General features: G+C 32.2%; 1 protein-coding gene and 1 long non-coding RNA gene across 4 annotated transcripts; both read right to left on the minus strand.

Moving 5' to 3' along the window:
- Positions 1 to 11933: 11933 nt before the first annotated feature.
- LOC118480409 lies at positions 11934 to 12656 on the minus strand. 3 transcript variants are annotated; one of them, XR_004862558.1, is made up of 4 exons: positions 12625 to 12656; positions 12425 to 12523; positions 12088 to 12299; positions 11934 to 11982 (listed from the first exon to the last, which is right to left on the minus strand). It is a non-coding gene; the product is annotated as an uncharacterized LOC118480409 (long non-coding RNA). The 3 variants fall into 3 exon arrangements; XR_004862559.1 differs by lacking the exon at positions 12425 to 12523 and having other exon boundaries at positions 12625 to 12655; XR_004862557.1 differs by lacking the exon at positions 12625 to 12656 and having other exon boundaries at positions 12425 to 12617.
- Positions 12657 to 13241: 585 nt separating this feature from the next.
- Positions 13242 to 13919, minus strand: LOC118480256. The gene is made up of 3 exons (XM_035975007.1): positions 13779 to 13919; positions 13426 to 13693; positions 13242 to 13342 (listed from the first exon to the last, which is right to left on the minus strand). The coding sequence occupies exons 1-3, from the start codon at positions 13917 to 13919 to the stop codon at positions 13242 to 13244; spliced, it is 510 nt and encodes a 169-aa protein (XP_035830900.1).
- Between the last annotated feature and the right edge of the window lie 1195 nt (positions 13920 to 15114).

Consider the following 15114-nt stretch of genomic DNA (forward strand, 5'->3'; position numbering starts at 1 on the left):
CCGCATCCAGTGAACACTTCTATCAATATAAGGAAGCTGGATAACAGCAACAGTCACCACAGGCGACGATGCGGCCAGCACCGTATCTCGCGTATTTCTTGATCACAAGCAAGAGGCGCGATAACATCAGATGTTACCGCAGGCAGCGATGCGGCTCGCACCGCATCCTATACGCTCATCAAGTGGGACTGACACCACAGTGCAAGTGGCACCAATGGCAGTCACCTGTCAGGGCTACGTAAGCAACGGACTGACGTGGCGTAACATCCATAACCGACAAGCCTGACACACCTGCAAAGGTGCAGCACGTCGCCAGTCCGTCCATCATCCTCCTCCTTCACTCCTCGGCTATAAATACCAACCCCAAACCAGGTTTGAGGTATCTCTTCACAACTCTCTCACTACTACTACTATCATACTTTGCTTCCCAAGCAGATTACTGATTCTTACGCTGGAGAGTGGTAACAAGGAGCACCCCCCACCCCATCCTCCTTGTTACGAGTCACGGTTTGTTTCCTTGTGCAGGAGATCAACCCACCGGTGATCCAGCCAGCGATCCTCGAGAGGAAGGGATTAACCCTTCTTGACGAGACCAGTGAGTTAACCTTGCCCGGTAAACCATTGTTTCATCAGTGATGTTACCATTTACCATTTACTATTCATTAGGTTTTAATTTTAATATATAGGTAAAATATATAGGTAATGTTCGAAGTTTGATGTAGAAGTCTCATGGCATCAAGATCTTCTTTTAGGTTTCCTAAACTCACATGATCTAAAGTATCATAATCCTTTTTTTTCTTTTTAATATAAACTAGGTTTATCACCCTAACCGCGTTGCGGCAAACTTCTTTTGTTATTTAGTCTGTATTTACATGTGTCTTGAAATCGCTACGAGCGCATTGCACGTGGAACCACTAACAAAAATAAAAAGATTTTAGAGTTGTGCGTGTGTCAGAGTGAAGATAGCGAAGAAAAGGTTGTCATGAAAGAAAATAAAAAGCAATTGATTCTTTTGGAAATAAGGAAAGCATCATCTTGGAAATTATAAGCTTATCAATTAATTGCAACCCTCTAGAAATGAATTAATTATTCATTAAATATTATATTGTATTTACACATTCCATAATTAATAAATTACTAAAAATAATTCATTCTCTTTTAATTAACTCGGATAATAACTTGTAAATAGATTTTTACTAGCCTATAAATAAATAAACAAATTGCAATACATATAACTTTTTGCTCAATTATACTATACCGATACAACTATGGGAACATTGGTAATGGTATTAGTTATTATTTTAATTGTATTTTGGTTTCGATACAAGTCGGTTTTTATATTTTTTGGTCTTTTTTACCGCCCGCAACGAAACATTTTAACTCGCCACCTTTTGTTTTTAACCAATTTTTATTAGGTTGGTACTACTGTAAGCATCATTTTATGTTTTGTATATGCCACCTCAAAACGCGAGGAAAATCTACATCATAGGAATGATAACAATTTATGCCCCACGATCCGACCCGACCCACCCCTGACCGGAAAAATATATATATATATATATATATATATATATATATATATAACAATAAACAAACGACTCTTAAAAATTTTCCGCTCCCCAAGAAAAAATTTCCTAGGTGCGCCACTGGATACGAGTCGTTTACTAACCCGGATTTTAAGTAAACATCGCACATAAATTTAACTGGCATCCACATTACGTTCAGAGTGGACTATAAGCACAAACTTGTAATATCTCAGACTCAGGACTATTGTTTGGGATTGCGTATTTTAGCCAACTTTTAACTTTTTGATTTTTTAAAAAGTTAAATGATGTTTGGTATTGTGAGCGTATGTGCAGGGAAAAATTATAAGGAGTTTTGAATAGTCACTTCATTATAACTTGTTAACTTTTTGAAAAGTTATAATAAGTTTTCATAAGCAATCCCAAACACCCTCCAATATGAACATACCACACATCTAATCCATGATTTTTTTATTTTTAGAAATTTTGTTGATTTTCAATAATTATTGTGGCCAATTTTGCTACACCCATGTACCCAGAAAAAAACAATATCAAATATACTCGATCAAATACCTGAAATTTCATATTCCTATTTGACTAAATATGATTTTTAATATTATTATTGTACCCTACTATCTTTCCCTACACTCGCAACACTCATATGTCATCCAAATGTAAGTTTTACGTGAGAGTATAATTGTTCTTAATTTCAAAATAGGTATATTTGATATTGTGATTTTTTTATACCAACTTTAGAAGGAGATATATGAAACTATCCATAAATATTATAGATCCGTTGGATTTTAATGCTTAAGAAAATCAGAGTAGCCCAGTTATGGGCCTCACTTACGGGCCTGTAGTTTAAAAGCCCAGTTTGAGAACTTTTAGTTATACTTCTATAGTAGCCCACTTTCTATATCACTGGAATGACAACTAGAGGTACAAAAAAAATATATTTGGAATCGGACCCGGTAAAAAAACCCTGAACTGGTTTTTTTAATACCTGGGTATTTTATACCCGAAACCGACCCTGCCCGTAGGGTATAGATAGGGATACATTTTTATCTCAATACCTGGAACCGGAACCGTTCATACCCTACTAAGACCCGAAACCGGACAAGAACCGGAACCGATTATACCCGATAGATGACTCTAATATCTATCTTTTAAATATATGTTAGTGCATTTATTTTAATATTTTTACATTATACAATGCAAATCTTCTATATATAATAAACAAAACCTATTGTGAGATACGTGTAATGCCGTCAGCCTATCTAAAACTTTGTTTTCCCGCTCAAACACCCAACTCCATTTTTTTTTTGTTGTCACCCCATTTACTCGACCCGTGAACATAAGATGTTTACCCTTTTGTTTGCTTTTATTCTATTCAAAACCCTAAATCTTCATCTTCAAATTTAAAACCCTAAATCTTCATATTCAACAATGGACTGACCATCAAATCTTAGTTTTCATTGATTATCTTCAAGTCATTTTATGGTTCCAACATTAGCATGAAAAAGGAGGACTAACATCAGAGATCATAATTGGATTTTATCAACTTGGATGTTGTCGCCTACTCTACAAACGCCCATGTGATGGACATTCTAGGGTTTGTTCTTTTTACGCTTCAGCTATTCCTTTCGCACGCTTCATTTAATTCCACTAATTCTATCAGATCTTTGTCTCTTTTTCACGAATTTTGACATTTCTATGAATCGTTGACTACTAAATCACTGACGTAGACTATTTTCCTTCAATTGTGAGATTGGTTTTCAATTTGTAATTTATGCTTTCGTTTGATCTCCTTTATTGTTCTCCCCTCTTATTTCTGAGAATAATTACAAGAAAACATACACATATATATTTGGACGAATGTGTATCAATTTGAGTAGATGTTCAAATGTCAAATGTGAACAAATTTGTAATATTAAACTGTTTAAAACAATACCTAAAGTAGTAAAGTGCCTTAACTTTCACCAAAGTTCTTTTCTCCTATGAATGTGGTAGCTATCTTTCTTCCAAAAGAGACCCATAGGTTTGGTAGTTTATGGCAACTTGATTGTTTATATGATTGTTTAAGGGTCACCTAAGCAATTCAACACCAACTGTCAAAAAAAAAATAGAAAGAAACCTCTAACTAGGATACTAATTTAACAGACTTCAACTTTATTGTTGTTTTCACAAAAATGCCTTGTTTGGTCTTTTTGTTTATATGATTGTTTAAACAATTAGAATTTGCCAAATGCTCAAACATTTAATAACCTAATTATTACAGCTTTAAGAGAGCACATCCAAAGACCATCCTCTATAGTATGTTTTATTATATCTTACTAGCGGTAAGACCCGTGTGCAAACACGGTCGTTTCTTAGAAAACCATGCATAGTCCATATTGACAGAGAGTAAAAAAAATAATTAATGCAGACTTATAAAAGAGATATACACTAGTGGCCAATAGGTTTATTCAATAGTAATTCCATTATGTTGATAGCAAACTACTGTTGTCTATTAACTGTTAAAAACTTCAGTTGCTTTCCAACAGACTTTTCTAAAAAATGTTATCCATTATCTCCAACAGAGCATACCAGATGGATAGCTTAAAGTGAAACCACTGTTTTCAAAACCATCTGAGATACTATATTTTATTAACTTTAGATCGAAGACAATTCTTGCAATAAGAATGAGAAATATACGGTACTTGTAATTTAAATTCAAATAAAGTTAAAACCAATTTTTGCAAATAAAGTTGACCAATTCCATTGATGATTGCTTAAAGTGAAACTACTGTTTTTAAAAACTTTGTTTGACCAAAGTCAAACCACTGTTGGCTAAACTACGATTCATAGTGGTTCAAAATCTGTTTCACTTTTGGTCAACATCTGTTTGTCTGTTAGTCAACATCTGTTTGATTTTTGGTTAACAACTGTTTGACTTTTGGTAAACATTTGTTAGACTTTTGGTCAACATCTCATTTAGAATTCAACAGAGAGTAAAAAAATAATTACTGCAGACTTATAAAATTGATATACACTAATGGTCAATAGATTTATTCAACAACAATTCCATTATGTTGATAGCAAACTACTGTTATCTACTAACTTTTAAAAACTTTTGTTGCTTTACAACAGACTTTAATAAGAACTGTCATCCATTATCTCCAACAGTGCTTACCAGATGGATAGATAGGACATATACATATGAGTATTTCCATTTTTTCCAACAGAGCTTGCCAGATGGATAGATAAACAGATATTGATAGAACATATACATATGTGTAGATATTGTACCAAAACGTGTTATGTATTATAGCTAAAAGACATCTATTATAGGTAAAAGACAACTATAGAGATGCATCATCAGTTAATATATAACATACATATGAGTATTTCCATTGTACTATCCACAAAAAAATAGCACCCACCCATTGACAATGAAACTTGTTTATAGACATAACTACATATAGAACATGTCTAAGAAGCAAAATTAGTACCAGCAACGAACCAAATGTACAACCACAAACAATCATGACATGAAACTAAGAGGACTTTATCTTTGTCACGATATGCACAAATTTTTTTAACTTCAGCAATTGAGTAGACTTGTGAAACTCTAACGAAAGTTCATCACCAAAAGCAATATTGCAAGATTTCAGATAAGAAGACCATTCAACAACAGCATAGTTGAATCCAGTATTGGTTTTTTGAGATGTTGTAAACAATTCCTGGACTTCACATTTAAGATTCTGGATATTGATAGGCTTAGGATTATCAGTATGCAGATCCAACGCAGAAGATACATTTGATGGCAGTTACTAAAAAACAGAAAATTGAACCATGAATTTTATAAATATTGATATATAACTGAAGTTATTGAAATAACGAAACAAAGCAATGACTGCAAAAGCTTACAAGTCTGTCTTCAGCATGTGTGGTGAAGTGTAAGACTGGTTCTGAAGTGGATGATACTAAACGAACCTTTCGAACTTTACATGGTCTATCAACACTTGAAGAAGCAGAAATATCACGAACAGGAAAATCTTTAGACTGTAGTTGACGATCGTTTACATCATCAGCTATTTTTACAGAATGATCTGCAGGCTACAACAAAATTTAAAAAAAAAATCTTCTTATACTTATAATACAATAAAATATATGCGTAGAAAATTATAAATTTACAGCATTTTTAACATCTGACTCATCAACCAGACACGCAATCTTTGAATCAAACAGCCCATCATCAGCAAACTATATTTATAAAAAACAATCATATATAAGAAACCATATTTTAAATCATAATAATATAAAAATATTACATGTGTATATATACATTAAAGATATCCTCAAAATTCGTAAGCTGCTTAGGATTACCAACCAAAGCTCCAGCATCCTCATCATCCAAAGCAACTTCCCTAGAAACCAAAAGTTGTTTGTGTTTAACCTACAAAATGAGATTTCAAAAGTTATTAGCATAATATAATAAAAGTCACTTATCACCGTCATGTTATCAAACAATGTATTATATCATCAAAATTTTATACCGTAGCCAATAAATCAAATCCATCATCTCTATAAACTGAATCATCCAAAACAACTACATCAGCCTTCTTGAAAGAAACCTCAGTTCCAGTCTCGGATTGAAAAACGGAAAGCACAAATGTTTTAGATGCAATCATGGTGAAAACCAACCAAGATTCAACTTTATGGGAACTTCTTCAATCAACTTTAACCATCCATCAGTAAATCCGCATCCATCAGTCCATCCTTTCATCATCACATTCCAAAACCTTTCGCCAACATAGATAGTTACCATCCCATACTCGTAATTTTTACCATAGAATTGTTTCCAAAATTTGTCAGCAATTAGCTATAGAATAAGCAAAGGAATATTTAGCGCAGACTTGTAAATTTGATATGAACTATTGAGCAACAGAAGTTACAACGGATTAGTCAACAAAAGTTAAAATGAGAATTACTCAACAGGGTTAGTCAACAGTAGTTACACTATTTACACACAACCTAACCACTGTTTGGCTATCAACTATTACATAACTCTGTTGCTATCCAACAGAGGTTACGTAACAACTGTCATCCATTATGTCCAGCAGATGTTGCAACGTGGACAGATCTTAAATATCTGATGTTAGTCAACCGAGGTTAAAAGACTTAGTCAACAGAAGTTAAAAAGGTTAGTCAACGGATGTTAAGATTATAAGGAAACAGACGTTAAAAGGGCAAATAGATGTTAGCAAGCTGTTGAGATAGCATAAAATATTTAGAGTAAGTAACGAAATAATATATCGTTACTTACAGTCATTCCAACTTCAGGGCTAATATTTGCTGAAATGTAAGAGTTCTCGTACACTTTTTCTTTAAAACATGAGACAACGAAAAACAAATGTCCAATAGCTTTCACCAATACAACATCTTTCGTTTTCAAACAACAATCTCTAACAAACTTTGTCCATCCATCTGTAAATATACAATGATCATCTCTCTTCTTTACTCGTACTAACCATGATTTGTCACCATCAACTAACTCTACGAGTCGCCCATACGGGACCTCCTTGCCCCACAACAGAGTCTGAAAATCAATATATTCTGCAACAATATTTAACAAACATCTTACATCAAAAATTAACGTAGATTCCTAATAGTAGCAAGAAAGTTAAAAAACATACAAAAAATATAATATCATCTTCATTAAGGAATTGTAAAAAGGATGGTGTTTGATTGGATAGATTCATATATGCAAATAAACAATTTAAACTTACAAGTTATTATAAAAATCAAGTGGTATATTCACACACTTAAGGTATTATAAAAACAAAGCACAAGACGAAAATCATCACCTCTTACAACAATTAAGCAAATGAGCGTTTTGGAAAATTATATAGTTGATTTATCAATCGTAATGTAGAAGACAACATCACGAAGATGCATGCACAAATTGTGACAGAGAATGCTATCAGTAACTTCATTTAAGTTAATGCAGTACTTAATCAATAAAAATACACCTGATTACAGAAACTATTATTTGCTTCAAGAGAGAATATGAAACGCCATCAGTGACAAACACATACTCATAACATCAAATAATGGTTAATCTAACATATATAATACAAACAATAAATTTAAAAAAACAATACTTGATTTTATAGCATGTAATCTATAATATGGAATAGAACCTTACCGATTTTGATAAGAAAGTTATTTGAGAAAACTTCCGAATACCTTTTCTGGAGCTTATATTCAATAATGGAGTTGAAAAGTATATTAAATGGAGTTAATACAGATGTTACATTTACACTGGTTGGTTGAAATTAAATTTTGTAAAATTTATACTTTACCCCCTTTTACATTGAAACATCGCAATTTTTAGACAACAATAACTACTGTTTGAATGTAAATTTATATTGGTAAATACGAAAAACTTATCTATTAATTTAATATGTTTATATTTATATAATAAAAAATAGTTTTAAAATCCCGATATTAAAGATTATTATAAGTTAAATAAATAAACAATTAGAAGTTAATAGATAAATATCTTATTTTCAACAATCCCAATACAATCTCACCTCTTCTTCTCCGGCGAAAAAACTCTACAATTTCTTCTTCCTCAGACTTGACGACTTTAAATTTTGAAGTTTTAGATCAGGTATTTTTTTTTTGTTCTCTTGTATATTTTATAGGTATGCTTTAACATGTTCCTTTCAGTTTCCTCATTTCAAATTATATAAACATAAAAATCATAATCTACTGATGTTAAAATAGATAAACTTATATGAACTTATTTTCTTTATTTTATAATAAGATTTATATCAACCTATTTAGTTACATTTTGATTCATTTCATTTAAGTACACAGTGTTAGATTCATATTGTTGGTTGTAGGGACCATATTGAAATACACAACATATAAGTTTGGTCATAGACAGTGTTGGATATTTTTTATACCTTAAATAGAATGCTTTTCAGATACAATTGATTTTATATTATAGTATTTAACTGTTATTGTATTTTTTACTTTCAGATGGATTTTATGATAATTATCAACGTCTCTCAATTGGCAGACCTAAATGAGGGATTGGTAAGCTATATTCTTAGAATAAATTAGCTCAAATCACAATTGTATGCTAAAAACTGTATTTATATAATTAAAGATATATTAAATATTGTGTATTTTATATACATAGATACTTCCAAGGATAATGGCTAACCAATTACCAAGAAAGTGTGAAGTGATAAAGTTGGTTGATTATACGGGTTTTAAGTATAAGATTGCAGTACAGAGCATCGGTCATAAAAGTAAGAGGATAAACGGGCCAGAATGAACCCGGTTCGTTGAAACTTATAGAAATAACAACATAGACAAGCTGTGTTTAAAAAAATTGAAGCAAGCAAAATTTGAGATAAATGTTTTGGACAATGAAGGATTGGAGATTAGAAAAGATGGATCGAACAGAGATTATGTTCATGGATGCTTGATACAGGCTGAAGAAGAAACATACTGCAAGCAGGTTAAAAATTCCTACTTATTTTTATATATTGCCAGTGTATCTTTTGAACTGTTACCAAAACTTCTAATTTATATTTTGTATCCTATATAAAATCTAATATGAGATTTCTAAAATTTATGAAAATTATAGCATTTACCACACGATTTGCTGCAGCTGTTGTCGCAAAGGAGATTAAAAATTGATAACTTGGTTGCCAAAGTACATGGACCAAAGCAGAGTAGTAAAGTTGATGTCCATTATGTTTTCTCTCCTGAAAACAAAAAGGGATTAGCTGCTGGTTTTATGGGACCTGGATGGACAACTTTTTGCTTCGAAAATGATATTGAGGAAAGCTGCCAACTGCTGTTTCAATGGATGGGAAGTACTCCTAAAGATGACTTTAACTTTACTGTGAAGGTTTTTAACAAAGATGGGATTGCACTTCACGGAGAGACAAAACATCACTGCAGCCGTACCAATCACGAAAACCGCAAAAGGCGTCCACATTATAAAAAACAGTTTGAATACCATGTTTTACAGACACAGAGCTTGGTATTTACATATCCACTTTTAATATAGTTGATTTTACTTATAATCTTGGATCTATCTGTTATTACTTAAAGTATATGCTATTTTGAATGAATAACTAAAGAAAAAATTTTCCTTTACAGGCAATACCGAGGAACTTTGTTCGAGAACACTAGCTAAATGATTACCGTAAAGCTGTGCTGTCATTTGGTCATGTGAAGTTTTTGGTACAGCTGGTTGTTAGGAGAGATCCTAAAACACCTGACGACAACAACCATCTAGTGATGCATACAGACTGGCAGCGTATCATGGATGAAACAGAAATATATGTGGGGAAAAAGCTGAGGTTTGAGATAGTCGAAGAAAAAGTGTAAGAGGAGATAAAATACACTTTGAAGTTTGTTGACATGATCTTTGAACACCTTTTCAGCCTTGTATAATTTATGTTTTAGTTGACATGTTTGATAGACAAATTTCTTGTTTGGAAACTAACTTAGGAATAAAGTTATGTAGTCTTAGTATATACTTTCAAAACTGTGGTTTTACCTTTTTATATTTTTTAAATAAAAATTACTATATTTTGCATCTAAACATTACTATTTTCAATTACATTTCCCGGTCACTCAACAAAAAGAAATATAACACTCAAAATTAATAAAATAGTATACAAATTGGAATTACAAATAACAGTGTTTTAAAAACTGCTCCTACCAAAGGGACAAACTCAACATCTGTTTCGCTAAACTTTACAAACCAAAACATCTGTTGAAGACAACCACTATTAAAAGAAAAGTCTCTTACTTAAACGAAACAACCTCAGCACATGAGGCAAACAAACTCTGCTGATGAACCGAAAGGCATGTTAACACAAAGACTATTGAAGCGAAAGTCTGCTAAAGAGAAGCTCTGTTGATGAAGCAAAATGTATAATGAACCTAAGTTCTGTTGTGCACCAACAGATATTAGACAATTCAACAAAAGATCTATAATATAAGATCTTTAACAGATGATGATCAACAGCTCATAAGGTCTGTTGAAGCACGCTATAACAGTGCTTAGCCTTTAACAGATCTTTAACAGTGCTTAAGGGTTAACAGATGTTAGCACGTTATAGCACGCTATAACCTCTGCTGATGAAGCAAAATGTATGATGAACCTAAGTTCTGCTATGCACCAACAGATATTACACAATTGAACAAAAGATTTATAATATAAGATGTTTAACGGATAATGATCAACAGCTCATATAGTCTGTTGAATCACCCTATAACAGTGCTAAACCTTTAACAAATCTTTAACACTGCTTAGGGGTTAACAGATGTCGCACACTATAACACTGCTTAGCCTCTAACAGATGTTAATGTATCTCAGACCCCAACAGTTTTCCGACTAAACAATTGATCAAATTTTCATTCATCAATCTTACAATAATATACAACCCTACTACTTATCCAGTCCATCAATATCACCAAACATGTATAATAAAGGTTAACCTTACTTGATATTCAACCAATATACATTACATAACATATTCATCATTGTAGCCATTACAAACAAAACTTTTAACCACAGTTTGTTAAAACAACAGTTAACAGACATAAATAAAAACCACAAGGATTCTTCAAAAATAAGTGGTTCCTACTTATCTCTCATAACAATTGTTTTTTCATAAGCATCTAATAGTTAACCTTAGTCAGCTTCTTCAGGGTTCTTCTCACATTAGTGGATAGTTCACCAACGTTGGCAACATCAGCATCTTGAGCCATCCGCTTTCCATTCGGACTTGATCCAGAATCCTTTTCAACTTCAACGACTGAAGAGTCGGCCGTAACAGAGACAGCATCCTTCCAACAGATCACAAAACAACTATTGATCTCATTTAATAAAATAATGAACTCTTTTTAAACGTACTAAACATACTTTAAAAATAAATACTCACCCTTGAAGTTCGTTCAGCAGACACCTGAGAAGAGTCTGAAAGGTTAACGTCTTTAACGTCAGCTACCTCTTGAGTAACCTAAAGGATCATAATATATGATATCATATTAAAAAGTACACAATCCAGTGTTTAAAACTCAAAAGAAAAATAAATAGATTGAAAGAGTAATTTTATATGCTACCTCATCAGTATTTTCATCACCATTACCATTTCCATCAACCAACTCAGCAATTATTACTGGATCCTCAGTTGTTTTTTGCACAGTATAAACATGATAGTCATTTTTAAGATTGAACTCTGAAACATCAATCTTAAAAGCAGCCTTCTTATCAATCAATCGAAATATCTCATGTGGGAATCTAGTATCATTGGCCTTAACCTGCCTCTCTCTTATGTCACTCGCCGCTAATCCAAGAAACTTCTGAACATCTCTATCAAACATAATAAAAGAAACACTACCACTCTCATCCTGCACCCGCACTTGCACCTTGAACCTGAAATATATACAACTAACTAAGTAAATTGCAAAACTATATTCAAATATGAGTCTTAGAATGTTACTTATATAAATATAACTCTAAATAATCATCATTGCTTACTTTGTGGTGATCGATGTACATTCAGTATGACATCTGATACAAACCAAAGAAGTCGCAGGCAATCGAAGAATATCATCTGAAACATTCTCAACATTTTGCAAGTATTCACTTTTACCCATCACCTTCTTGAAACACTTACGACAGGCAACATAAAACCAACCATACTCTTCTTGCACAATCTTAATTGTCGCAACCACAACACAAGACATTTCCTGTAAAAACACAACACACTTCATGTAAAAACACGCAGGTGACAAACCAAAAAAATAACCAAACTATATACAAAGAAGTGAAACCTCTTCTATCTCGCTAATCTCATCAACATGTTTCTTCACACCTTCAGTTACAAATTCTTTATGTAATGAAAAAAATACTCTGAGACGATAGTATCGTCTGAGAAGTAGAACTACTCCCTTGTCCAAACTTCAATATATGCCTTTTGAATACCACAAATGATTAGAATTAGTATACAAATGACATGAAACCAAGTATTTGACTTTACCATCTATATATAATAGAAATTATATTAACAATTACCTCCTCCTTAGCTCATCAACTTCATCAATTTCATCAATTTCTTGATTCAGAAAAATTCGTGTTGCAAACTTGTCACTTTGAACAGTATATTCACCTACACGGAAAAGTATATAGATATTTAATGTATACCTTTCTTTATATTGCCAGAAATAAACAGTATAGTTATGATTTGCAGAAACTAACAAAAATATCTTTCCATTCCTTACACTTTCCATGCTGTATAACAGCCATCACATGCTCATGAGGTGGGACTTTAGAAATGAAGTCCTTAATCTGCAGAGCATAATCATTCCACACGGTACACCGCAAAACCTTACCACTCCATGAAAAGAATATTCATATCAAAACAACATTGAATGAATAAAAACAGAAAATAAATCAGAAAAACTATAACATTTATTAAAGTAGCAAATGGTTTCAATTTCAGTACTATATTCACTAAGAATAAACTGTAGACCTCATTTATTACCATGATTCAGCATTACATACAAACAATATAAACCTCATTTATTACCATTACATGATCCCACATTAAATACAAACATTCTTCATCTTATTTATTAACATCATTAAATACATTTTATGATCACTACATGACTGAACATATAAACAACAACTTACTCCAAATCTTCAATATCGAAATTCAACTTCTTAGTCTCCTTTGGAGGTCGATCAAAGATTTCAAGATCTCCACAAGAAATCACAGATCCAGCAACATCTACATGATCACATTATACAAGAATATAATTAAAAGTCTCTAATATTATACAAGCAAGACATGATTACAAAAATATACATTACCAACACTCAAAGCGTTTAACGCCTCTCCTTGAAGAATATCTTCATAAGCTCTGAAATTGAAACCATACTCAACACCTTGCCAATCTCTCACACGAGTAACAGTTGTGCATCTATAAAAGTTGATTTTATAAGGCTGCACTACTACTTTATATAAATCTTTATTCTCACCAACACCAAACTTCGAAAGAATCACAACAGCATCTTCTTGCAGCTGCCCATCAAAAATAGGTATCAGATGACTCTTAATACCTCCTTGAATCTTAGCACCCTGAAGAACATTTAAAGAAATTATGTTTTTAGCATATAACACTACATTTTCTAAAATAAAACGGAAAAGCAGAGATATAAATTACCTTCTCATCAATGAAGATGATCTCCATTTTGTAACCCTGATTCCATTTTCGTATAATTCTCGCCTTCATGTTCCACATATCCTTAGCAGGATTCAAATCGTTAACAAAACTAATATTATTACTGTCAACTGATATTGACATGCTTCTAATTCGGAATTCGGGTTGTGATTAAATTTCAAATTTCAAAATCAGAGAAGAAATATGAAGAGAGGCATGAGAAGAAAAGCCTTATATAAGAAGCATGATTGACAGGAGTTTGAATCTGAGTGACATGCATTAATTGCTAATTACTTATTCCCATGCATATATAAAACTTTGAATTTCCCGGTAATTAGCGTTAAACATCTGCAGATCTAAAAGTATTACGGAAGATAACAACATCTGCTGCTGCTAAGTATACATTTGCCAAAGGAATCAGCTGCTACTTTCTCGTAGATGGGCAGTGGTTGCACTTTAGAATTAGAATGTGGGCCAGACCTTTAAAATTTGAAAATACACAAGGCAGTGGTTTGATGTGGGCCAACTTTGAATTTTAAAGTCTTTTAATATTAGGCTTTATGATGTAATAATGAGATAAGAAAAGCCTTGTTGGACACCCTCTCATGCTGACACATCAGCTTTTCTTATGTCACTTGGATTTCTCCTTTTATAGAAAGTTGAAAACGGACATCCAAACACCTCTGTAGTTTAAACAAGTCATTTGTAGTTATGATTCTAGAGTTCTGCTTATGCTTAGTTAGAACAACCAACATCTATTCCTTCAACAAAGTGAAAGATGTGAACCGGCAGTGATTAATGAACAAAATATTTGAAGTATTAATGCAACTAGGTTTTTTTTATAGAATATACTAGGTTAGAACCCCGTGTATTACACGAGTTAAATAAATGTAATTTTATATATTAAATAATAAAAAAGTTATATATTTATGAAACTCGCATATTGTACGGGTTAAATAAATATAATTTTATATATCAAATAATAAAAAAGCTATATCTTTAAAAACCAGTATTACACAGATTAAATAAATGTAATTTTGTATACTAAATACTAAAAACGTCGTATCTTTAAAAAACCCGTGTATGATTGGGTTGAATAAATCTACCAAATGATAAAAAAATTACATCCTTAAAAACCTCGTATATTACACGTGTTGAATAAATCTAAAAAAGAGTTATATCTTTAAACACTATGTGTATTACACAGATTAAATAAATGTAATCTTATATATTAAATATAAAAACGTCGTATCTTTAGAAAACCGGTGTATAGTCGGGTTGAAAAATCTACCAAATAATAAAAAAAAATTATATTCTTAAAAACCCTGTGTATTACACG

This window comes from Helianthus annuus, chromosome 7 (assembly GCF_002127325.2).
Source record: "Helianthus annuus cultivar XRQ/B chromosome 7, HanXRQr2.0-SUNRISE, whole genome shotgun sequence".
Lineage (NCBI taxonomy): Eukaryota > Viridiplantae > Streptophyta > Magnoliopsida > Asterales > Asteraceae > Helianthus > Helianthus annuus.

Bases quoted from the DNA above. Each gene is read 5' to 3' on its own strand.
- LOC118480256 (XM_035975007.1), bottom strand. From the start codon at position 13,919: ATGTCAATATCAGTTGACAGTAATAATATTAGTTTTGTTAACGATTTG. The intron at 13,694-13,778 runs GTAATTTATATC...AATGTTCTTCAG, and splicing joins TCATCTTCATTGATGAGAAG to GGTGCTAAGATTCAAGGAGG. The intron at 13,343-13,425 runs GTAATGTATATT...GTGATCATGTAG, and splicing joins GTTAAACGCTTTGAGTGTTG to ATGTTGCTGGATCTGTGATT.